The 23,373-nt window shown below is 52.6% G+C and overlaps 1 protein-coding gene across 4 annotated transcripts; it reads left to right on the plus strand.

Annotated features, from left to right (window-relative positions):
• The first annotated feature begins 1,159 nt into the window (after nucleotides 1–1,159).
• Nucleotides 1,160–22,875, plus strand: Pkm (pyruvate kinase M1/2). Of its 4 annotated transcripts, none has more exons than XM_060375298.1 (12): nucleotides 1,160–1,299; nucleotides 7,512–7,625; nucleotides 9,665–9,831; nucleotides 10,345–10,436; nucleotides 13,324–13,455; nucleotides 13,799–13,985; nucleotides 14,866–15,136; nucleotides 15,732–15,882; nucleotides 15,982–16,134; nucleotides 18,910–19,076; nucleotides 21,532–21,713; nucleotides 22,244–22,875. In XM_060375298.1, exons 3-12 carry the CDS (start codon nucleotides 9,678–9,680, stop codon nucleotides 22,348–22,350), a joined length of 1,596 nt encoding a protein of 531 aa, XP_060231281.1. In that variant the 5' UTR covers nucleotides 1,160–1,299; nucleotides 7,512–7,625; nucleotides 9,665–9,677; the 3' UTR covers nucleotides 22,351–22,875. The 4 variants fall into 4 exon arrangements, with proteins under 4 accessions (XP_060231281.1, XP_021494479.1, XP_021494476.1 ...); XM_021638804.2 differs by lacking the exon at nucleotides 18,910–19,076 and adding an exon at nucleotides 19,449–19,615; XM_021638801.2 differs by lacking the exon at nucleotides 7,512–7,625.
• Nucleotides 22,876–23,373: the final 498 nt, after the last annotated feature.

The raw sequence follows: 23,373 nt of genomic DNA on the forward strand, positions 1-23,373 counted from the left end.
TTTTCGGCCCAGGGCACAAAGACGGTCGTTTCTTCTATCCCTTTCTCTGGCAGAGAGGGATTTGATCCTCCCCATAGATGTGAACGTTTTCTTTCAACTTCGTGTTCCCTTTCCACCAAGCATTTCCTTCCTCTCCTAAAGAGATTAAAGGACATTATTTCACTGCAAATTACATTCATGCTGCCACCCTCCCCTCCAGTCTAAACTGACAGGAAGTGGAACAAAGGCCTGTGATTCAGCCACAAAGAAGGTGTCTGCTTGAGTTGGTCACACCCATCTTTTTCCAAGGTGGGGTGGGGGCGGGGGACTAAGAGAGTCTTCACAGTTAGAATGTGGCAACATTGTATCCACTTTCAAAACTTCGCTGAATGAAGACAGTGTTAATAGATCCAGCTTGGTAACTGCACTGGTTAAGACTACAAATGGGAAATTAGAAAATACCTCGTAGGAAAAAAATTGTTAGGAAGACTCCAGTACTACATATTTAAATACACGACAGTCGATAACCAGTGCTGACTCCTGCATGGATACTGGCTGCCTGAAGGTCAGGTCTGCACTAATTACCATGGATTGGTCTTCTGCTCCCAGCCACTTAATGCAGGATTTGAGACCCTGCTGCAAGTATTAACATGGCTCCCTCTACCCAGCCTGTAAGTCTGGAACCCTCTAGGAGGCAGCCCAGACCTCCCACCACCCTCGGCTCCCATCACCCCAGTTCCGTTCAGACTCTGAGGGTGTGCTGGTGCAGGCCCTGGGAGGGTGAGGAGTCCCCGGGCGGGGCTGGAGGAATGTCCAGGGACCTATAAATCTGGGCACCGCCCTGGTAGCCCAGGGCAGATGGGGCGATCTGGGCAGAGGGCCAAAAAGGGACCGGTATCCAGCAACCCAAGTGTAAAGCAACAGGTGGCCGCGGCGCCCGGCGATCTGGGGATGGCGGTGTCGGTGCTCCGAGGGCGGGCCTTGCTCCCTCGCCACTTCCCCATTGGCCATCAGAATAGCTCATGCGCAATTTTGGTCTGCGGTGTCCTTCCGCCACAGAAGGTAGTCCTCCCCCGAAGGGCAACCTGCCGGTCCCGCCTCCGCCGCGCTTCCCTCCGGAGGTGCGGGCTCCCGGCACCCCGAGAGGCGGGGCGTCGCTGGCCGCCGCGGGGATTGGGCGAGGGGCGGGGCTGCGGAGGGATTGCGTTTGCAGCTGGGATAACCTTGAGGCCCAGGCGGCGCAGACCCGCACTGCAGCGACGCGTCCAGCCTCTGCGGACCTCTCTTTCTGAGTCCAGCACACGCCGGAGTACGCCCGAGGTGAGCGGGGAGAGCCGACGCCATCTGCGCCCAGGGCGGATGCGGCTGGTGCGCAACGCAGGCCTGCCTGCCCCCGCGGGACCCAGGCCCCGGGCCCCGCGCATCCCAGTCCGGGCGGGGGGAGAAGCTGGAGCCCGGTCCTGACCTTCCAAAGTCAGGGGCTCCGACGAGGCCCTTCACCGCACCCTCGCTCTGGGCCCTCTCGCCTCTCAATCTGGTTCCAGCCTCTTATCTTCCTGCTGCCATCCTCGTCACCTTACTCTCCCTCCCTCCGCTCCGATACTTATCCTCCTGCATTCGCTAGCACTTTGCCCTTAATCTTCGCTCTGTGCCCCCCTCTCTCGGTGCCCTCCTTGTAATCGCTTCTTGAAATAATGACCCTGCATCCTCCCCTCCCCTTTCGGCCCGGAGTTCATCCTTCATTCAGGTCAGCGTGCTCTTCCCGCGCCTGTGTCCGCCGCTCCCGGGCTCCCCTCCCCCTCCATTCTGGTCACGTCCGCGCCACTGCATCCTTTCAGCTCCAGATTTTCACCCCTCCCCCTCCGCTCGGCCTTTCCCCTCCCCCTCCCGCATTCTGGTCACGTCCGCGGACTCCGCCTGGCCTCGTGGTCCGGGGCATGTAGGAAGGATGCAGTCCGTGGCCATCCTAGATGCTGCAGCCACGAGTTACGTAAGCCTAGTGTTCCCGGTGGTCCGGCAGGAATGGTTGGCCGCTCCTGCTGCTGAATTTGTGTGTCCGTAGATTCCTGCGGTGGCCGGCGAGGCCCGCGCGCTCCATCCTGCGACGCCCGGGCTGCACGTACTCTCGCCCACGTGCTGCCGGGGAGGGTGGGCGCTCAGCCCCGAGCAGTTTCGAAGGTACCCGGAGCCCGACGCCATCAGAACACTCATAGCCCACAGAGCTCAGTCTAATTAGGGAAGCAAAATTTGTCTAGTCAGTGCTTGGAGGAAGAACGGGGCCGCACACAGATGCGGCTGGCACACTGGCTTTGAAGAGGCAGGAAAGCAGCGGCTAGTGGGAAGGTTATGTAAAGACCCAGAGTAAGACAGCTCTCGGGGGTCTTCCAAACCCAAGTGAGCCCTTGTGAAGAGCCAGTCCTGCGTGGAGGCATCGGAGCATGAGCAGGCTTTTGGATCCCGGTGTGATTTATTAATTTCCTGAGGTTTTCGCTCTGGTCCTGTGCCACAGTGGAAACACTTGCTTCAGGCTGCCGAATTACTGGCCTCCGTGTACACGGAGCGCCCTAGGTGCGGTGACTAACCTCCGGAGAAACGCAGCAGGGCCTGCGTTTGACCTTTTTGTCAATGAAAGAAGTAGTTACATTGAAGACCGCGAACTTGAGTCTTTGTCTCTTTGTTATTCCTGTACACGTTAGGGCTGAGCTCGGAGAGGCGGGTGGGCGCTAAGGACCCAGGGTTTCCCTGGAAACAAAGTCTCTTAGTAATCCCGTCAGTGTTTACAAAGTAATGTTGCAGCTCTCCTGAGGAGAAGGAGTCCAGCCCCGTGAGGAGAGACGCCGCAGCCTTTGTCTTGCCTGTAAGGTTAGAAACAAAGATGCCGCTATCCGCATCGAAATCTTCCCACCTGACTCTTCTTGTAAGACCTTTTTGCTTCCTGGCTTGTCGGAGGGAAGTTTGGAGACTGTTACAGTACTGACCCCAAAACCCAGGGTGTGCCTGCTTTCTGGGGTACGGAGGGGAGGGGGCCTTAGGTCAAGGCCCAAGGTAGCATTGTTAGCAAATAATTTGCCCTCTAGTGGTCTGAGTATGTGTAGGTAAGCCAGTGAGACTGTTGGGTGGGAAAGTGTGAGCTATCACCGGGCCTGGGCAAGATGACTCACCCTTTCAACCTGTCAGCTTTTGAGAAGGTCCTCATCCTTGGGTGAGTGGGGAAACCACGCGGGGCCTCCCAGATGTAGAATAGTAGGGTACTTTTTTAGTGAGTCAAAAACTGAACTAGTGTGTATTTCCCCAAGTTAAACGTGGCTCACCCAGGCTGAGTGTGGTGGCGTACTCAACTTTAATCTGGGGAGGCCGGACCAGGCCGGGAGCTCAGTGAGTTTGAGAACACCTGGGGAGAACCTGCTTCTTAAGCCAAACTATGGATACTAATCACTCCTTAATTAGTACATAGCTATTTCCATTTTAAGCATTATGTTTAAAATAATTATCTAATTTGTAGGCATATTTATTCCACAGAGTTAATATTAACTGTGTCCCAGCCAACTGTGATGGCCCATGATTCCTTTAATCCCAGTGTTCTGGAGGCGAACATGAAGCAGATGGCTGTGAGTTCAAGCCAGCCTGGGCTACATAGTGAAACTGTCTCAAGGAAACTGTATCCCAGTTGAGTGTCTTGGCTCATTTCATAGCTGATGCCAAACAGCTTGAATCTCATGGGGGTTAGATAGGCCGTCTGTGTTGTGACATGAAGGTGTTGGTCACAGGAAAAGACATCTTATTGCTTAATATGAGTGGAAAAAATGAGGAAACAGCCCCGGACAGGAAAGAAACATTTCTTTCAGAAACTCACATTACTTGGGTTTTTAGTGTCTTTTGCTTTAGCTCTCCTGTAGCAGGTGGAGTTGGCCACGGACTCAGGTGGAGATGGAGGGAGAGGAAAATGACTCGTTTGACTTTCAGTTTCTGAATCATGCCAAAAACCCACAGCCAAGTTAACTGATTTTTACTTAATGCTGCTGGGAAGAGTGCTTAAGGACTGAGTCACCCCTGTAAACTTCGGTTGTAGAGCCTACAATAGAATATTATAATAAAAATAAATGACAGACCATTTGACGAAGACCATTCTTCCTGACACGATACTCTCCTAGATCTTGATATCTTTACCAAGAGCCAGACTTAGATAGAGGTGAGCCACGTGGATGGTGGCCTGCTAGCACAGGGCTCTTAAAGGCCTCATTAGCAGCTCCGCTCCACTGGGCCTGGGGGCGGTCTTAGAGCCACCAAGCTGTGCAGTGAGGCCACACCCCTGCTGTGGTTTGAGCCTGTCTGCACGTAGGAGGGAGGGCTAGGCTGCAGTACCTCCAGTGGCCACCAGGGCCACTTTTCTCCACCCAAGGTTCTGGGAAACAGCCTATCCTGGAGCTAGCTGAGTCTCAAAGGAAGCTGTCTGTATTCCTCTCAAAATGTTTAATTAACCTACAGGTCATATTTTGAGTTTAGACTACTGAGGTCTTCAGCAATTACTGGAAAGGACGTTGTCCCATGCCTGCCAATTTCGGAGGAGTGAAGAGGTTTAACTTCAAAGTGGGGCAGGGCTGGGTGTGGTGGCACGAGGTCTCACTCTGCACTCCGGAGGCAGAGGCAGGCAGGTCTCTCGAGTCTAGACAGCCAGCTCTATTCAATCTTCAACCAAGGTTTTGGTGCTGCATAAAATGGACATAGTAGCATGTTGCAATCCCAGCATTCAAGAGGTAGAGGCAAGAGGATCCTCAGCTGCGAGCTGGTTCAAGGTCAGCTGGAGATAGATGAAGCCCTGTATCAAACAAAAAAAGTAGACAAGTGTTTGGGTGTCGATTTACTCTGGGGGGTGGGAGGAAGACTGGCTGGGGGCGTGAAGTCAGGCATGAAAGAACAAAATTGTTTTTGAATTGAATAAAATCAGGATGCGTGTTTACTTTTGGAAAGTCTACATATACAGGTCGAGGCTGAGTTCTGGGTGGTGGAGAAGCGAGGCTTGGGATTCCACTCACCCTTGGGAAAAGCAATAGTGGCAGATCTGTAAAGGTCACTGTAGGCAGGCACTCAGTAAGTAGGTCACTGGTGGACAGCTGGTGCTGTCTTGCCTCTAATCCCTCCCAGCTGTGGTCCAGGGCACTCCTTTAAATGCCAAGCCGGGGCCTCCTGTTGCTGGGGCAATTGTGCCTTCTGCTTACACCTGGTTCTCCAGGCTCCTAAGTGATGAGGGTCCAGGGCTTGGACATCATTCCTGGCAACACTGGCTGCTTAAAACTGCTACATAGGCACATGTGCCAACAGAAGAGAAACGTCTCCAAATGACCTTCCTCCTGCTCCGACTCTGCTGGGCACAGATCTCATGCTGGGTTTTTGGTTTTTGCCTTGTGCTTTTGCCCTGAAGTAGAATGGTCTTTCTGGGGGGGGGGGGGGGCTCTCATAATTCCATGAAAGAATTTAAAGTAGGACTGTTAAAGCTGAATAAAAGCAAGCTGGTTTTAATAGACAGTTTGCTTTCTGATCATAGCACATGCCTGTAATCCCAGTAGAAGCAGATGGAGTTCTAGGCTAGTCAGGGCTATAGTAAGGCCCTGGGCGGTGGTGACAAATGCCTTCAGGACAGCCAGGCTGCACAGAGAAACCCTGTCTCTAACCCCCTCCCCCAATAAAAATCTCCCTCTTAAGTGATCCGTGCCTCACTGCCATACATCGGCTCTTTTTTTATGTGCGTTGGTGTGAAGGGGTTAGATCCCTTGGGATTGGCATTACAGGCAGTTGTGGGCTGTCATGTGGGTGCTGGGAATTGAACCCGGGTCCTTTGGAAGAGCAAACAGTGCTCTTAGCAACTGAGCCATCTCTACATCTCTTTACTTTTGTTGTATGCTGTGTACTGTGCTCCAGACTGGCTTCTGAAGATATGATTGTCACCTCCTTTCATTCTGGACACTTCAGCAGCGTGACAAGAGTGCTGGCCCTAAGAAATTGGGTTGGCATTGGGCAGTTTTTGGTGTTTTTTTTTTTTTAATGACCTTTGTTCCTGACACGAGGAAAACGAATGTGTAGGGCCAGGAACTGTTCTAGACAGGATAGGGCAGAACCAAGTGAGCAGAGCAGAGCTGGGCCTGTGTGTGCTTCAACCTGCAGCCGACACTGAGGCCTGGGCTGGTGTTTCCTTTCCCACAGAGGGGTAATGGCTCTGAGGAAGATCCTGCTTCAGGGGCTGAGGCCCAAGAGTGAGGCTCCTGTCTTTGGGCATGGTGTTTGCTGCTGTCATTGGACACCCCAGGCTTCTGCAGCCTGCTGGAGGTTGGCTGTGCATGTGGGTGCCTCCTGAGGAGGGTGCGGTAGAGAGTTGTGCTGGTATGGGTGGCTGGGTCTGCGTGTCCAGGCAGGCACTTCCCTACAGGCAGAAGAGCCCTGGGTGGGTGGGGGCTCCGGGTCAGACCCGCAGAAGAGAAACAGCTGAGATGGGATGAGAGTGGGAGGAGCCTTGAAACTTTGAAATTTTGTCAGGAGTCATTGTATCAGTCCATTGAAATACATAGGTATCTCCATCTGCTTCTGGTAGCAGGATATTCCAGCCTGCAGACTTCAGGCTTAATTCTAGATGGGGAAATGGGGTGTGTATTTGAGGCCAAAGAGATTTTTGCAGTTTTAAGTGCTAAACTGCTGGACTTTGACACCAGAACTGATAGAGTTTGGTTGTGAATTTCCCTGAGGATTAGATACTGGCTTTGAAGTTGGTAGATGAGGCTGCGCTTCCCAGGTCAGTGAAGCTGCCGTCTGGAGCACTTGTCTGGGGGGAGGGGGGAAGCACATCTTTCACTGTCTTAGCAGAGTGATCCTGAAGAGCCTGGGGCTGACACGGGGAACTTCACATGGCCTGTAATTCTTCCCGTGAGCTTTTGGGATGCATGGAAATCACGTGTCATTTTTCAGAGACTGCGCTCAATTTTTCTTTACGCATTTCACACCAACAGCTTTATTAATAAAAGGATGGTTCTGGGCACGGTGACACAAATCTTTAATTTCAGCCTTAGAAAGGCAGAAGTAGGTGGATCTTACATAGTTGGAGACCACTCTGGTCTGTATATAGCACCTATGGTGGCTCCGGGACAACGTGAAATACTGTCAGAAAAGGAGGAGGGTGTGGTAACTCCTGCCACCCCCACACACCGCCAAGAAAGGGGGGAAGAGAGTAAAGCAATGGGGCCCGAGGAAGCTCTGTCCCCGGAACCTACGCGCCAGGAGGAGAGAGCAGTCCCTCCAGTTGTCCTCCGGTCCCTTCTCAGTGCCCGCCCCACACCCCTAAAGCTAAGTAGCAAAGTTTTTCGGTGTTAGGAGGATAGGGTACAGCCACGGAGCCAGTAAGGGGTCACTTTTGCCACTGGGTTTCATTATTGTCTGTGTGTGTGTTTCAACATAGCCTAGTCTCTAAGAGCCACTTCTGCCTGGTTATTAAGGTGATAAGCACAAAGAGCTTTAGTTACATTCAGCCTTTACCTTAATCCTTGTAGCACTCCAGGGAAAACAGTACTCAGCTCTGAGCGGACTTTACAAGTGAGGTCAAAGAGCCACCATGAGTCAAAACAGCAATATGTCACCAGAAGCCCAGGCCCAGACATCAAAAGGTATGACCTGATCACCTGGCACAGGCAGGAATTTGCAAGGAGACATTGTCTCAGACAGAAAAGAGCCACCTGGTGGCTGGGTTTTCCGGAAACTAGGTTCCGGTGTCTCTCCCACTCATGTGGACTTAATTGTCCATTGTCCCATCATGGTCACAGCAAGGCTTTTGTGTCTTGTTGGCTTATTTATGTGCCATCTGTACTGTTCCCTCAGCAGCCACTTACCTAAGCCTTGCTGGGGCCTATGAGAGTTTGCCCGCCATGGGTGGACCAAGGACCTGGCTGCCCGGGACATGCTATATGCAGAACTTCTTCAGATTTGGGTGTGGGCAAGAGGAGGCAGAACTGATTTTGGAAGAGACTTGAGGGCTCATTTAATACTACAAGGTGTTGGGGCCTAAAATCCAGGTAGACCCTGGAGGAAAGGCTGGTACCTAGAGTCTGGAGTAAGGAGTGAACAGTGTTGGCCACTGGCACAGCTAGTGGTCTCTCCCCTCCCTTGACCGTCTTCAGTTCTGCAGTGAATGGAGCGGTGCAGCCCCTGTGACCCCTCCACTCTCAGGGAGGCTGGAGCATGAAGGCTGCCGGGTTCCAAGGCTAGCCTGGGATACAGAAAATAAGAGCTTGTCTGGTGGTGAGCTCTCACGTCTGGAGGCCTGCAGGCCTCCGTTTACATTTCATAACTAGCAGTAGGTGGCAGAAGCCTTTGGCTGTGGCCAGGTGGCAGGGGTGGGCTTGGGTGTATGCTCCTTGAGGCATCCAGAAAAGCCATAGTCAGGGGTAGAGTGAGCGTCCTTGGCTGGGGAGATACCGTAGAATGCAGGCTGAAGACTGTGTTCAGGTGTGGAGACACGGGCCCTGTGGCCCGAGTGAAAACTCAAAAGGTCGCCAACTTGGCTCACACCTCGATGGCTTGTCAGGTGCCGCACAGGGCTTCTCCTGAGCTCTGCCGCTGGCTAACCAACCAGCTCACTGAGCCCTTAGATGTAAGTCTGTAATAAAGTTAAAGCAAAGGTCGGGTGGCTGTTGGGGTTGTGACCTGGGTGGTTAATTACCTGGAACAGATGCTCTGACTACCGAGTGCTGTGCCTATCAGACAGAAAGGAGCTCCAGATAGCCAGAACTGGGGCTAGGGAGGGCCGGGTCTAATGTCAGCCCTTGGGAAGAACAAAACTAGTGAGTGAGTTGAAGGTCAGCCGAGGTTGCTTTGTGAGTGCCAGGCCAGCTTAAACGGGCTACCGAGAGCGGTTTTGTCTCCTAGATTAAGGTGACTCTTACTGATGTGTAATGACTTTGGAGCTATCCCAGGACCCTTGTGCAGGTTTGCTTTGTGTGTCTTGTAGATTTGCTGTTGGTTTTCTCCTAAAGAATTTTTGGATTTTGCTCCCTGCCCAGAAAAACTACTTTTTTGTTGCCTGTCATTTGGACCTTATTCTTGTGTCTAATAGAAGCTAAATAAAGAATACATTTAGGTGATGCTTTGAAGCATGGACTCTGGAGCTAAAAAGAAGGACCTGGGACACTTTGGGTTTGGGTGAACATGGAAAAGAGGGGCTCGTGGGTGTCCTACCAAAGCAGATACTTGGAGATTTGACCCATTGTTATGCTAGGCTTCTGAAGACACTGAAGAAGAAGCAGGTGTTTGTGTGATAGAAGATTGCTTACAGCCTGCTTTGGGGGATATTTCTGATGGCAGCTTTGGTGAAGTATATAGAAAGTGATGTTCTTTCTAGGGTAGTGCAAAAGCTTTCAGAATGGGTGGCAGCCTGTGTAAGGAGCCTGCTTAGGCTGGCTCCCCGGCTGTGTCTGTGCACTGGGTAGGAAGTTAGTCTTGTTCATCAAGGTCTTTGCTGTTTGCTCATAGTCACACGAGCCCTTTGCCCAATTTGAGGAGCACCCATATAACCAGCACGTGCCAGGCCTCTGTGGTTGTGCAGAGCAGTCTTTTTGGGTTAATGTGTAAGCAGGAGACACATTGCCAAGCAGCTCATTAAGTAAGCCCTGCACAGCCTAATTGCACTGTTCTACTCTCCGGGGCCCAGGAGCGCAAGCACCATGCTGAAGTCACACAGCGAAGTGGGGACTGCCTTCATCCAGACCCAGCAGCTCCACGCAGCCATGGCTGACACTTTCCTGGAGCACATGTGCCGCCTGGACATTGACTCGGCGCCCATCACAGCCCGCAACACTGGCATCATTTGTACCATCGGTGAGTGAGTGGCCTCCCTCCGTGGAGGCTCCTGCCTGACGTGAAAGGCATAGCCGTGACAGAACTAGGCTGTGTTCTGAGTGAGGTCCTGTGCATATTTCTAGAATAGAAGTCCTGGGAAGTGGCCGAGAAGAATTCGTATCCTTCACGTATTCTGTGGTAGCTAAAGTTCAGGAAGCCCACTTCCTTAGTGGGCCTCTGTAGAGGGGTCTTTCAGGGACCTTAGATCTTTTTCATGTCGCCAACGCATTCAGCAGTTAGACATTCTGGAGTCAGACACTGCCTCCTCTTCCCTCTTCTGACGTGTGGGGCCCTGCAGATGTGGTTTCTCCTCGCACATAGAGAGACTTGACTTGTGCTGTCGTAGTCTTTTCTGTACCTGGAAAGACCTGTTGATTTCTGAGGGGTGGCTAGAACCCGAAGATGAAGAGTTGTTTTGAGGTTGAGTGAATTTCACACATTTTCCTACCTGAGTATCATGATTTTCTTCTTGTGCTTTTAAATGCTCAATAGGTCCTGCTTCCCGATCTGTGGAGATGCTGAAGGAGATGATTAAGTCTGGAATGAATGTGGCTCGTCTGAATTTCTCACATGGAACTCATGAGGTGAGCCTGGGCTGGACTTCTGGGATATTTGTTGGAAACGGGAGATATATTAACAATGATACTGCAGGCAGGTGTGAGTCCAGGTTTCTTGGTGAATGGGGCATTGCTCTAGCCCATCCTTCTTTTCTCTCCTGCCACCTTCATTAGCCCGTACAAATAAGGTGTGCTTTGTCACCGACCGGGGCTTATCGCTACCCTTACCTTTGACAAAAGAGAGCCTAGAAGGGTTTAGTTGGAAACCCGAGGTCGTCTCCTCTGGGCCCTGCACCTGGCACCACGCCTCATGAGTTCTACAGTGACTCCTGTGGGTCTGGTGAACCAAAAGGTCATGCAGAAGATTGGCCCTGGCTTAGTCTGGAGTGGAGGGCTGAGTCGACTGCACGAACACTGTGACAGGTGCTATCCCTGCTCAGGTGGCATCGTCCCATCCCCGGGGCCTCCACGTGGGAGTGAAGTAGGAAGGCATTTCAGCGGGGGCTGTTTGTCAGGTGGCCTGAGAAGTGAGGCTGTGCCCAGGAAGCAGTCTGAAGATCTGCCTTTCAAACGGTTTCAAACCGTGGGTTTCCCACTGGCTGGCATTGATGGAGGGAGGAGACAGTCCTCCCCACCTCTTGGTTTCTGTGTGTCCTGTTCAGAGTAAAGTATTAAAACCTGTGCTATTTTGCCCTCTGACCTTTGGAAGTTGTTTGGACTAAAAATAGATGGGTAAGAGCAGTACAGGACGTGAACCCCTCCTTCCCAGAACATGAGCCTCTTCATCATAGATTCCCTAACTTATACTCTATAAATAGCCTGGTGGAGGCTAGCCCCAAAATGTCATGGGGTCTGAGATAGTCCAGCCAGCAGTATATGAAGCATCTGTGCTGGGTGTGGTCGCACAGAACCAGAGGCAGAATTGTGGGTTCAAGGCCAGCTTGGGATACATAGCAAGTTAGAGACTAGCCTTACTAACATAGTAAGGGCCTATTACAAACCAAAGAGAGGGCTCATTGCTTTGCAAGCCCTGCTGCTCTCGGCAAGGAGTGCCTGGGAATGAACACAAGCCAAGCCCAGTGCACAGTGAGAAGTGACGCACTTGCTATGGTCCTTGTGAATAGTCTGTACGGTCTCTAGATGGCAGGACAGGCAAAAATAGCCGGACACTGACCTTTAGGCTTTCTCGGCTCTTAAGTCCTGTAAGATAACACCGGGCAGCTCTGGGAGGACAGTGGCCAGTGAGCCAATGCATTCAGTTGCCAGGCGGGCAACTCTGCCTTTACTTTTTTAAACTACAAGGCATTGGAGATTATCTGCACCTTATTATTTTTTTAGTCCTTTTATGTTTATTTTTAGGTTTTAGACTGGGATGAGTTTAAACCCCAGCTTTGGGAAGCTGGTCTGAAGTTCTGTTAAGTCACGTAACATGAACAGTTGAGCCATGTCTCAGGGCTGGGTGTCTCTGCTGGTCTTGGTGGTTTAAGTACTCTTGGAGACAGTGGAAGCCTCCCTCTGAGGGGCACATCTTCCCCCTGCACCTGATCTTTTGACAGCTGTGGTGGTGTCTCTAATTCCAACTTTTTGGTGTTCACATGGCAAGATGTGTTGTTCTTGCTGAGCAGGCAGTGCTGTGCTCCCACACTGACTTTTAAGCAGCCTAAATTTAGAGCCTCTGTAAGGATGGCACAGATGGTTACCATCTTTGCCATTCGGTAATGTGCCAGCAAAACCATAACTTGACAGTGGAAGGCACAATCCTAGAAGTTTAGCATGCCCAGGAGTTTAATGACGGATCACGCGTGCTCTGATTGTAAGGAGGCTTTATGTACAGGTGTTATTTTTAAAGTACTCGTGAATGTGCGAGGTGTGTGACCCAGTGACAGAATGGTTGCCAAGCAGGAACAGATCTTTAGGTTCAACCTCAGTCACAGTTGGAAAAATGTTAGGCCCAGGGAAAGACTTTTAAGTCCTACAAAGGTGGAATTACACAGCCACACTTCTAGAATGGAAATTAAGGTTCCAAACTCATAAGGACCTTTAAAGCTAACCAAGGCAGGCAGAGTCAGGGTAGTGGTGTCTGGAGCCTGGTTTCTAGATACTCAGCCCTGAGGCAGCTTTGGTCCTTGCAGATGAAGGACTGCTTCCAGCTCTGCCCAAGTCTCCTGTAGATAAAATAAGCTTGCAGCACATGTATTTTTCTTCTCACAAAGTGTTGGATTAAATGGTCTGGGTCTACACTGTCCACAGATTCTTTGTCTATCGTGGCCAAAGGGGAAAGGCTTTGGGGAGATTTTATTGCAAGTGAAGAACAGCAAAGGGTGCTCCCCCAGAGACAGGCAACAGTGGGTTACCTGGTCCTCTTCACTTCCCTTTTCTAATCCTGAGAAAGTGATTGTGAAAGCTGGTATTTGCATGACTAGAGCAATGAGCTGTTGAGCTTGGGCCATTGCACACTTATGTCAACAGCTTTGAGTTTGAATTGAGGTGGGATCGATAGTGAGAAAGGTCTGATACAGACTGTCAGGGCAGACTGCAAACAAACTCTGGGTCCTGGGACTGACCCTGTCATCAGCCTTCTCCGCGTCCTAGGGGTACTAGCACAGCTGCAGGGCCACGCCACTGCTTGAACAGAGCACGGGGTCACATTCTTGCCTTTCAAAGGTTTTAGTGGCAGTATTCTGGAGGTCCTAAGATGTGTTATTAGAGTTGATGCTGTGATAAATGTGTTCAAGGCTGCTGGGAAAGGGGGTGGTGGGGTGAGGCTGCCGTGCAGAGGGAAGTGTGGGTGCTCGTAAGATTAGGAGATAGGGGTGAGATTTCTACTTGATCATCTTTGGCTCTCAGGTAGGGAGTGGGAACTGGAGTTGGCTGTGGAGGGCACCTGTCAAATCTTCACTTCTTCTCTCCCCAGTACCATGCAGAGACTATCAAGAATGTGCGGGCAGCGACGGAGAGCTTCGCATCTGATCCCATCCTCTACCGGCCTGTTGCCGTGGCTCTGGACACAAAGGGACCTGAGATCCGGACTGGACTCATCAAGGGCGTGAGTATCCTAGGAAGCTGGGAGAGCTGAGAGCAGGCAATGCTGTGTGAGTGTTTTAGAGTTAGGTCTACAAATGAGGTTTTTAGTCAATCTGTTTTTAGCAATCTGTTCTCATCTGCCTAGTAGGAAATATTGTGGGACCACATTTTTACACTGTAAAAGCTCGTCACCCCAGGGAACCAGGTTTTTGATTTTTGTTTGTTTTGTTATAAATACTCCTCTCCTCGACATGCATAGAGTTTACACGGAGGGGGGAGGTTTCTTGGACTGAGCCGGGGCTTGAGCGCCCACCGGGCGCGCTGGCTTCTGCGGTGTTCACCCCCGGGGGTTGTCTTGACTGCAGAGCGGCACTGCGGAGGTGGAGCTGAAGAAGGGAGCCACGCTGAAGATCACCCTGGACAACGCCTACATGGAGAAGTGTGACGAGAACATCCTGTGGCTGGACTATAAGAACATTTGCAAGGTGGTGGACGTGGGCAGCAAGATCTATGTGGACGATGGGCTCATCTCGCTGCAGGTGAAGGAGAAAGGTGAGCGCGGCGCCCGCGGCCCAGAGCGCTGAGTGTGGGGGCTGCTCTCCAGAGGACCGAAAGTTCAGGGGTGTTTGGTCTATATTCCTGGCCTATCTGAAATACTGCCTTAAAATAAAAAAAAAAAAAGGAGACCCCACAAAGGGCCAGTAGCTGATGCTACTGTAATCCCAGCACTTTGGAGTCAGAGGCAGTAGATCTCTCGGTGGCCCATATAATAAGACTCCTACTGTACGGATGCCTTAGAGGAAAGGTTAAAACTGACCTATTCTAAACACTTTGTGACAATTAAGAGTTTCCTGTAGCCTAAGTTGGACTTTACTTTGTAGCTGAGGCTGCCCTTGAACTCTTGATTTTCATATTAAATGCTGTTATTAAGAATATATACCGCTGCTGGGCACAGTGGCACCAATGCAGTGTAATCCCAGCATGCAGGGAAGCAGAGGCAGGTGGATCTCTGAGTTCAAGGCTAGCCTGGTCTAAAAAGCAAGTTCTGGACAGCCAGGACTACACAGAGAAACTCTTGTCTTTGAAAAAACAAAAGGAATCTATGCCACCATGCATGGCTATTTGTTTCCTCATTTTGAGGCAAGGTTTTAAGGTCTGTTTGCATTTGCCTGAGTGGCTGTGGTTAAAAGCTTGTGCTACCACATCCCAAACTCATTTTCTTAGCAACCCGTGAGCAGGTGTTTATAGGAAACTGCCGTACATGGTTTGCATGGGGTGTTGGAGCCTCGCTTAACCATGGCTCTAGTGTCCTCAGTGTACCATAGCATGTACTTCGCAGAACTGGGAAAATGGCCGGAGGACCCTGCTTCGGGCTCATGGGAGTTGAGGCTGGCCCTCATCGCTCGGCTTCCTCCTCCTCCCTTTCTCACAGGTGCCGACTTCCTGGTGACGGAGGTGGAGAATGGTGGTTCCTTGGGCAGCAAGAAGGGGGTGAACCTCCCTGGAGCTGCTGTGGACCTCCCTGCCGTGTCAGAAAAGGACATCCAGGATCTGAAGTTCGGCGTGGAGCAGGATGTGGACATGGTGTTTGCGTCTTTCATCCGTAAGGCGGCCGATGTGCACGAGGTTAGGAAGGTCCTGGGGGAGAAGGGCAAGAACATCAAGATCATCAGCAAAATCGAGAACCACGAAGGCGTCCGCAGGTGCGTCCTGGAGCCCCGTCTCCATCTCTCGGCCCTCTAGAGGTGTCCATGATGTGTCCCACAGCCTGCTAGGCCCGCTCTGGACCACTTAGGGTCTGTCCATGCTGAGGCTTGTAACCTTGAACCTAACTGATCGCTTGGGAGCCCAAGGCAGGAGGATTGCAGTAAATTCGAGGATAGCCTGGGCTACATCATGAGACTCCGGGGAGAAGGGGATAGACGCCTGTACTCCCAGCTCTTGGGAGGTGAATGAGGGAGAGTCAGGAACTCAAGGCCAGCTTTGGCTTTCTCTACTATTTCCCCAGACCTACTTCTGTGGGTCACTAGTGGGCTTGCAGAGTTGGTAGCAGCTGTCAGTAATCACTCACTGTCCTTGGCTCTGTGTCCTTTATACTGGACAGTTTGGGGTCTCTTTTTCTATCTTGATAAGCCATAAGCTGGTTGGCCTTGGTAGAGGGCCTGGGGCGTGAGAGGCCTCAAAGGCAGCACGGAGACTCATGCCTAAGTGAAGCCGTGGGCCTTCGTAGGCGGTCCTGGGCTTCCTGTCCTGGAAGTGCTGGCTAGAGAAGTGCATTCTCTTTCCCTTCTCTGTCAGGTTTGATGAGATTTTGGAGGCCAGTGATGGGATCATGGTGGCCCGTGGTGACCTGGGCATTGAGATTCCTGCAGAGAAGGTCTTCCTGGCTCAGAAGATGATGATTGGGCGGTGCAACCGGGCTGGGAAGCCCGTCATCTGCGCCACACAGGCATGTGCCACTTGCCTCCTTCCTGTCCTGTCCCGGCCCGTGGTCTGCTGGCGGTCTGCTGGCGGTCTTACCGAGTGCCCTCTGTCTGCCCCCTCCCAGATGCTGGAGAGCATGATCAAGAAGCCACGTCCCACCCGTGCCGAGGGCAGCGATGTGGCCAACGCAGTCCTGGACGGGGCGGACTGCATCATGCTGTCGGGAGAGACAGCCAAAGGCGACTACCCCGTGGAGGCTGTCCGCATGCAGCACCTGGTAAGTCAGCCCCCCGCAGAGCTCTGCCGCAGAGGCGTCTGCACCCTCCCGCCCGGCTCCATCACAGCAGGGCGGGTGAGGAGGTGTGTGGAGGGTGCTTCTTGATTTCTCTGTTGTGCTTTCCCTGCCTGCGTTTTCATTACTTTGTCCACATCTGGCTAAATTTAAGTCCTGGGATGCAGTCAAAGGCAGCCAGAGGGCCTGGGTGCCTCTGCTCTGTTTTGAAGAAGGTGAGGGTGTGTTTACCTAGTTTACCTAGTCTCCTGGTTTGGCTTTCAGTTCCATCCCCTGCTGGTCCCATGAGCAGATGCTTCATTGCAGGCTGTGGCCACAAGGAGTGCTTCCAGCTGGCCTTGCATGGTGCCTGTGGCACGGGACTGCCTCCCTGCTGTGTGAGTCCCAAAGCAGGGCTGCAGAAGCACTGGAGGTGCGGAATGGGTGCTGAACTCAGCAGGCTCAGGACTAGGAATATGGAGCAATTGTGAAGACTTCTCTGGGAATGTGTTTTTTAAGACTTTAGTCAGATACAGTGATGGCTCACACAATGTAAGTCCACCATTCAGAGGCTGAGGTAGGAGGATGGCTAAGGGTTTGAGGCTGGCCTGGATTAGAGAAAGACATAGAAGCAACAGATTCCAGCTGAGCTGTGTCCTGCTGACTGCTCAGGGTTGACAACCTAATCCTTCAGTCCTGTGTTCTGCCCTGGAACTTCCTAGCCAGTTAACTAGGGGGTCAATTATCAAAGGACCCCTGCCCTTTTTTATGGTCCCAGTTTCCCACAGCCCCCAAAGACAACTGAAAAGAAAGCAAGCCCCCTCTTCAGTAGGCCACCTGCCTTTTCCACATATGTGTACGGTCCTTGAGTTTGAGCAGATTGCAGGGTGACCTCCGTGGTTTATCTGCATTGTGGTGGCTGTGAAACTGACAGAGCAGTTTCCTAGAGGTGGTGCCCAGCTTGCACTCGGGTGGCTTATCACCTGCTGTGTGAGCCAGTTGGCATTCTGATTGGTAGTATAGGCTTGTCCTCATAACTGCCCGTGGCAGCTGGGTGGTTTCCTACCACTGCCCTTGTCCAGTTGCCTGCCTAGGTCTGTGCTCTGGCCTTAGCGTGGTCAGGAACAGGCTAACTCTGACTTTGACCAGGCATTCCGAAGCAAGCAACCACACTGTATTTATTTTTGGAAAGCTGTGGATGAGTTCTGTGACCTCGACCCTTGCCCTAAGATGGCATTGAGGAGATATTAAACATTTACTGCCACCGTTAAATGTTAGGTAAGCCTCTGAGCATGTCAATGTAGTCTTCATCTCCTCTGTTTGTGAATGATCATCACAGGGTGTAATGAATGGATTCGGGGCGCCCCAGTTTACTGTTTATTGGGCTAGCCAGCTGATCATTTGCAACATGCTGGAGCAGGGCGAGTAGCAAACGTCGACAGGTCTCCTGGAGAGTTGGTGTTAGTTTTGATGTCCTTGTCCTTTCTCCCATGCCTGGTCTTTTCCCTTGAACAGACACCTTAGAACCTGGCGTCTGGGACTGCAGGGCTCAGAAGATGAGTGAGAGTCCGGGTTGGACTGGCCGCCCTTCAGGGGGCGTGAGCTTCTCCTCTGTCATCAGTTAATTAACACTTAGGACAGCTTTTCCCCTTTACCTGTTTGCCATTTCCTCCTGTGTCTAACTGAGGCGGCTCATGACCTCTAATGAAACGCTAGGCATCCCGGCTGTTTTTCCTGCTCATGGTCCTTGTCCTTTGGGCTGCATTGCATTCTTAGCCAAGAGAATGCCATGTGCCTGCGCACCTGCTTATACTACTGATAGATGCTGGTCCTTCTCATCCCTCCCACACTAAGACGCTTCTGATAGCATTCTCTAAAACTTGCATTTCCTTTCTAAAGCCTGGTTGGTGACACCCTGGCTTTCTTGTAACAGTCTGATTATTAAGTTTAATCAGTGTCTGGAGGGACTGGCCTGCACGCATTCACAGGTACCTGCCTCTTCACGTGGCTGTTCAATGTGCTGCGCCCCAGTGAGCCAGTTTGCCACTGTTCTCCAACTGGTGCACTCTGCAACTTTGGCTCCTTTGACCCTTGACCCCAGCTTTCATAGCTGCCTCAGTGTTTCCACTGAACAGTGGGCAAGCACTCCTGTGCATGGGTGGGCTGGGCTGGAAGCCCTATTGTAGCCAGACAGCCATGTGAGGAGGGAAGGGCCCCTGTTTTGTTTCTCCCTGTAAGCTGTGTCATGAGGCAGTGTGGTCAAACGGACATGGTGGGGGCCCCGCCTTGGCATCTTCCATGCCAAGGTCCTAAGGACCTACCACTGTGTCTTTTCTTAGCTTCAATCTAAGGAGAGAGAAAAAAAACCTACTGCCAAATATTGATGGTACATGGCCATTATCCCAGGACTTGGGAGGCTGAGTCAGAGTAATGATTTTTGAGGCAGACCTGGCGAGCTTAGGGCCAGTAAAGGCTATGTGTTAAGATCTTCTCAAAAGGCCAATTGGGAGTAGGGGAGGTTTTTTGTTTTTGTTTTTAAGAAACAAAAGGGAAAGTAAATCCCTTGGGTAAAAATATTCCATAATGGTAGAACTTCCCTTGTGTTGGGGGGAAAAAGCATGTAGACTTTGACCACCCTGCCTCTGCGCCTGCCTGAAGGAAAGATTTACCTAAGGGTACTTTCCTCCCTGATTAATTCCTTCTCTGTCTTTCCATGTGTTGTCTTTCCCGTTTTTTGCCTTCTCATCCCTCTTCCTTCTCCCTCCGACCCTAACCTTGCAGATAGCTGTGGAGGCCGAGGCAGCAATGTTCCACCGTCTGCTGTTTGAAGAGCTTGTGCGGTCCTCCAGGCACTCCACAGACCCCATAGAGGCCATCGCCATGGGCAGCGTGGAGGCTTCCTATAAGTGTTTAGCAGCAGCTTTGATAGTTCTGACGAATTCTGGCAGGTAGGGCCCTAAGGGCAGGTATCACTATAGGAAAAGCAGCTACTCGCGCAACTAGGCCAGCTGTGTGCCTGAGCCTGTGCACAGCCTCTCTCACAGGAAGACAGCCAAGGAGGCCATGATAGGGCAGCACCAAAGGATTCCCTCGTGGGCCCAGCGCAAGTCACAGGCACCTGGCGCAGGATGGTCCCTGTGGAGCGTGTGGCCTTGCTCAGTTCAGAACATGTAGTGACTCAGCTCCTCGCCTTTTTGTGCCCGGGGACGTGGTCCTTCCCTGGTGTCTGTGACTCCTTTCCTCCCTCTCCATTTGTGACAAAGCTCTGACAAAGCCCTGTCCCCTCTCCTCGTCCCTCTGGACGGGTGTTGCTCCCCTAGATTGCCCGTGAGGCAGAGGCTGCCATCTACCACTTGCAGTTATTCGAGGAGCTCCGCCGCCTGGCGCCCATTACCAGCGACCCCACAGAAGCTGCCGCCGTGGGCGCTGTCGAGGCCTCCTTCAAGTGCTGCAGTGGGGCCATTATCGTGCTGACCAAGTCTGGCAGGTAGGAGGCGGCAGTGGCTCCTGGGAAGGCCCTGCTCAATGGCGCCTCTCCTTGGGAACTCCCGAGAGTGGCTCTGGGCCGAGTCAAGACTAAGACTCCTGGCCGCCACCAAAGGACTCCAGGCGGTACTCACAGGTAGACCAAGCCATTTGGCTCCGGTGCAAGTCCACAGCCTGCCTCACAGTGATCATGAAGCAAAGTGTATAGTTGTTGCTTAGGTTAGTCACAATGTGGACTTTAAAAACATGCCTTTGATCCCAGCACAGAGGTAGGTGAGTATCTGAGTTCAAGCCAGCCTGGTCTACAGAGGAAGATCCAGGAGAGCTAGGGCTACACAGAGAAGCCCTATCTCTGGAAACAAACAGAAAAGAAATCCAGTTTGGGGGCTGATGAAATGGCTTGACTGGTAAAATTGCTTGTTACACAAGCCTGGCCTGTAGATGGTCACCAGAACCTATGGAGGAAGAAAGCTGGCTCCTGATTATATATGCGTGCCCAAGGATGCATACACTAAAGAATACAACTTTTTGTTCGTCTCACTCGGAGTGGTTGGAGATACTGTCTCAGGGTAAAGGGTTTGTTGCACAAACACGAGAACCTGGGCTTGGATCTGACGCCCATGGCTTAAATGAGGGGGTGTAGTCAGATGGGCAGAGGCCGATGGCTGGCCCGGAGGGTCAGTCAGTGAATTCTAGGTCCAGTAAGAGACGCACAAAATAAGGCGGGGAGAAGCCGGTCTGCAGAGGTGGCTTGGCCTTTATTACAGAAGCCTCCATGGCAGCCCGCAGCCATCTAACTCCATCACCGGGAAATCCATGTCCTTTGCTGACCCCCACAGGCACTACATGTCTGTGGCACACCAGTGGACATGTGGAACATAAGCGAAAGTCTAGGCGTGACGCCCCGTGCCTGCAATTCCCGCACTCAAGAAGCAGAGGAGGCGAGCTCACAGCTGAGTCCAGGCTGCGCTACACAGCCTAGGTCACAGCAAGCCAGCCCAAGTCAGAGAGGACGGGCTCCCCTCAGCCTAGGTCACAGAAAGCCAGCGCAAGTCAGAGAGGACGGGCTCCCCTCAGCCTAGGTCACAGCAAGCCAGCAAAAGTCAGAGAGGACGGGCTCCCCTCAGCCTAGGTCACAGAAAGCCAGCGCAAGTCAGAGAGGACGGGCTCCCCTGAGCAGGTCTCTGCTGCCTTGCAGCCTTTCTAAGAGGGTTAGGAAAAGACCCATGGGTCCTCACTCCAAGGTAGGCTGTGTGCTCCTTAGCGCCAGCGCAGTGAGTGCTTCCTTCCGCTAGCACTGAGAACAGCAGGACCTCCAAATTGCTAGCTAGGTCTGTGCTTATCCTGCTGCGCCTTAGCACCTGCCAGCTATTTGAGTAGTCTTGGCCGTCGTCTTTTGGGGTTTCATGGAGGAGTTCCTGATTCGAGCCACTACCTCCTTCAAAGCCTGTGTATGCAAGCTAGCCTTAAGTTATCATTCTCTGTTGTGAATGCCTGGTTCCCTAATGCTTCTTCCTGGGCGCCCTCGGCAGTTGCCCAGTTAATTTAGCAAGCCTGAAACATAGAGATGGGCCAAGCATTCCTATACCATGCCCGGCAGCACCCAGGTTTCCCAAAACACAGAAAACCTGAAGCCTCTTAAACTGAGTTTAGCTTTTGGACTGCCATGGGGCAACAGAGAGCTGCAGCCACTATTGTTGGCTCCCAGGGTCCAGGCAGCAGCTGGGCGGGTACTGCTTCATTTCAGAACAGCTGGCCAGCTAAGTTAGTGGGTGGTGGTGAGATTAGGCCAAAGCTATCTCCCTGCCAGATGGAAGGGTCTGGGAGGTGTGTTAGAGGGCATTGCTTCATGCCTCCTGAGAGCGTCTCGTGGTGAGTGTTTGATGGTCCATCCATCCGACCTGTTCCCTGTTGCAGGAGTGCTCACCAGGTGGCCAGGTACCGCCCGCGTGCTCCCATCATTGCCGTGACACGCAACCCCCAGACAGCTCGCCAGGCCCACCTGTACCGTGGCATCTTCCCCGTGCTGTGCAAGGAAGCGGTGCAGGATGCCTGGGCTGAGGACGTTGACCTTCGCGTAAACTTTGCTATGAATGTTGGTATGTAGCTGGAAGCAAGGGGCGGGGTGATGAGAAATGGTTTTTCTGGGGCTCCCTGAAATGATCATTGTGGGCTGAGCCCTTCTGTCCTTACCCTCCGGGTTTTGTGCCCAAGGCAAAGCTAATTGTCTCTTTCTCATCGTCGGTTCTCAAGATTGGCTGGAGCCTTGTGGGGTGGGGCACTCATGTTGTAGCCTTTACTCCTCTATAAGGTAGAGGCTGCTACCTTGACCTTGGCCAAGTGGTCACTCTGGAGTCCAAACTGAATGGTGACCCAGCCCTTGTTTAGACTAGGCGGCTTGCACCACCTTGTGGTAGGAAGAAGTAATCGTCAGGCAGCTTAGCCCCCTAACTCCATTAGGACTGTGGTGGCATTTGCGCCTGCCTGGCTTCCCTGTGTCTTGACTGGGAGGAAGGCGCCACCTTGTGGTCAGGGAGGGTAAGGGTTGCTCACTGAGGGCTGAGTGGGGCGTTGGAGTTGTTAGCTCGAGAGAATGCTTCTGCTCACCAACGTTCTCCTCCTCCTACAGGCAAGGCCCGGGGCTTCTTCAAGAAGGGAGATGTGGTCATTGTGCTGACCGGCTGGCGCCCTGGCTCTGGCTTCACCAACACCATGCGTGTAGTGCCTGTGCCTTGATGGCCCTCTGGAGCCCCTCTTCTAGCCCCTGTCCCCTCCCCCATCCCATCCATTAGGCCAGCAACGCTTGTAGTGCTCACTGTGGGCCACAGTGTGGCGCTGGTGGGCTGGGACGCCAGGGAAAACTCATGCCTCAGAAACATGGAATAGAGCTCAGCTGTCTGTCATGGCCCTGCCCCAGCGAGCGGTGAAGGAGGAATGCAGGACCGGAAGCCCTCTGACTTTACCACAGAGGAGCAGCAGCATCTCTGTGTACTTTGCTCCTGTAGAAAGTTGCCCAGAGAACTCCCAGCCCTGGCCTGGAGTCAGGAGACAGCAAGAGTAGGGGCTTGAGGGCGTGGGGCCCGGGTTCCAGTGTAGATAATCTTTGGCCCTGGCCCTGACTCGCTTCCCCGACAGCTTTGGCCTCCCCCGCTCTTCCTCCTCGTGCACTCCGCTCTGCAGACACTCCACTCCTATTCTGCAGCACCTCCAGGCCTGTTGCTATAGTGCCCACCTGAATGTCAATAAACAGCAGCTGAAGCACCTGTGTCCTTTTTTTTTTTTTCCGGGGGGGGGGAGGTGTGTGATTGAGCCCTGCCCTCTGAACAGGTGAAAATAGCTACCACAAGGCAGCTTTGAGTGCCCTGGCCCGGCGCAGGACCAACTTATATGCCTGGATACTCTGGGCATAGAAGTTGTGTGTGGGAAGCTCCTTGCTCCATTTCAGGACAGGAAGGGCCTGTGACGGTGGGAGTTAGGGGCCCTGCGCCCGAGGGCCGGTCCCGGCAATTGAGGGCGCTGTAGCACGAGTCCCTGTTTGATACCTCAACCCTCTCGCCCCACAGCTACTTGGCTCTTAGTGGCCCGCTGGGGAGACTGAGGCCTGTGAAACTGAGAGGAGCTCGGGTTAGGGAGCTGAGGGGGTGGGAAGGAGAGCCGAGCCGACGGAGGGGCCCCGAGGGGACAGTAACGACGGGAATGTCTGGCAGTCGCAGACCCGGGCTTCTGGGACCTCGCAATTTTGAAGACGACCCTGCAGCT

This window comes from Meriones unguiculatus, chromosome 1 (genome assembly GCF_030254825.1).
Source record: "Meriones unguiculatus strain TT.TT164.6M chromosome 1, Bangor_MerUng_6.1, whole genome shotgun sequence".
In the NCBI taxonomy this organism is placed as follows: domain Eukaryota; kingdom Metazoa; phylum Chordata; class Mammalia; order Rodentia; family Muridae; genus Meriones; species Meriones unguiculatus.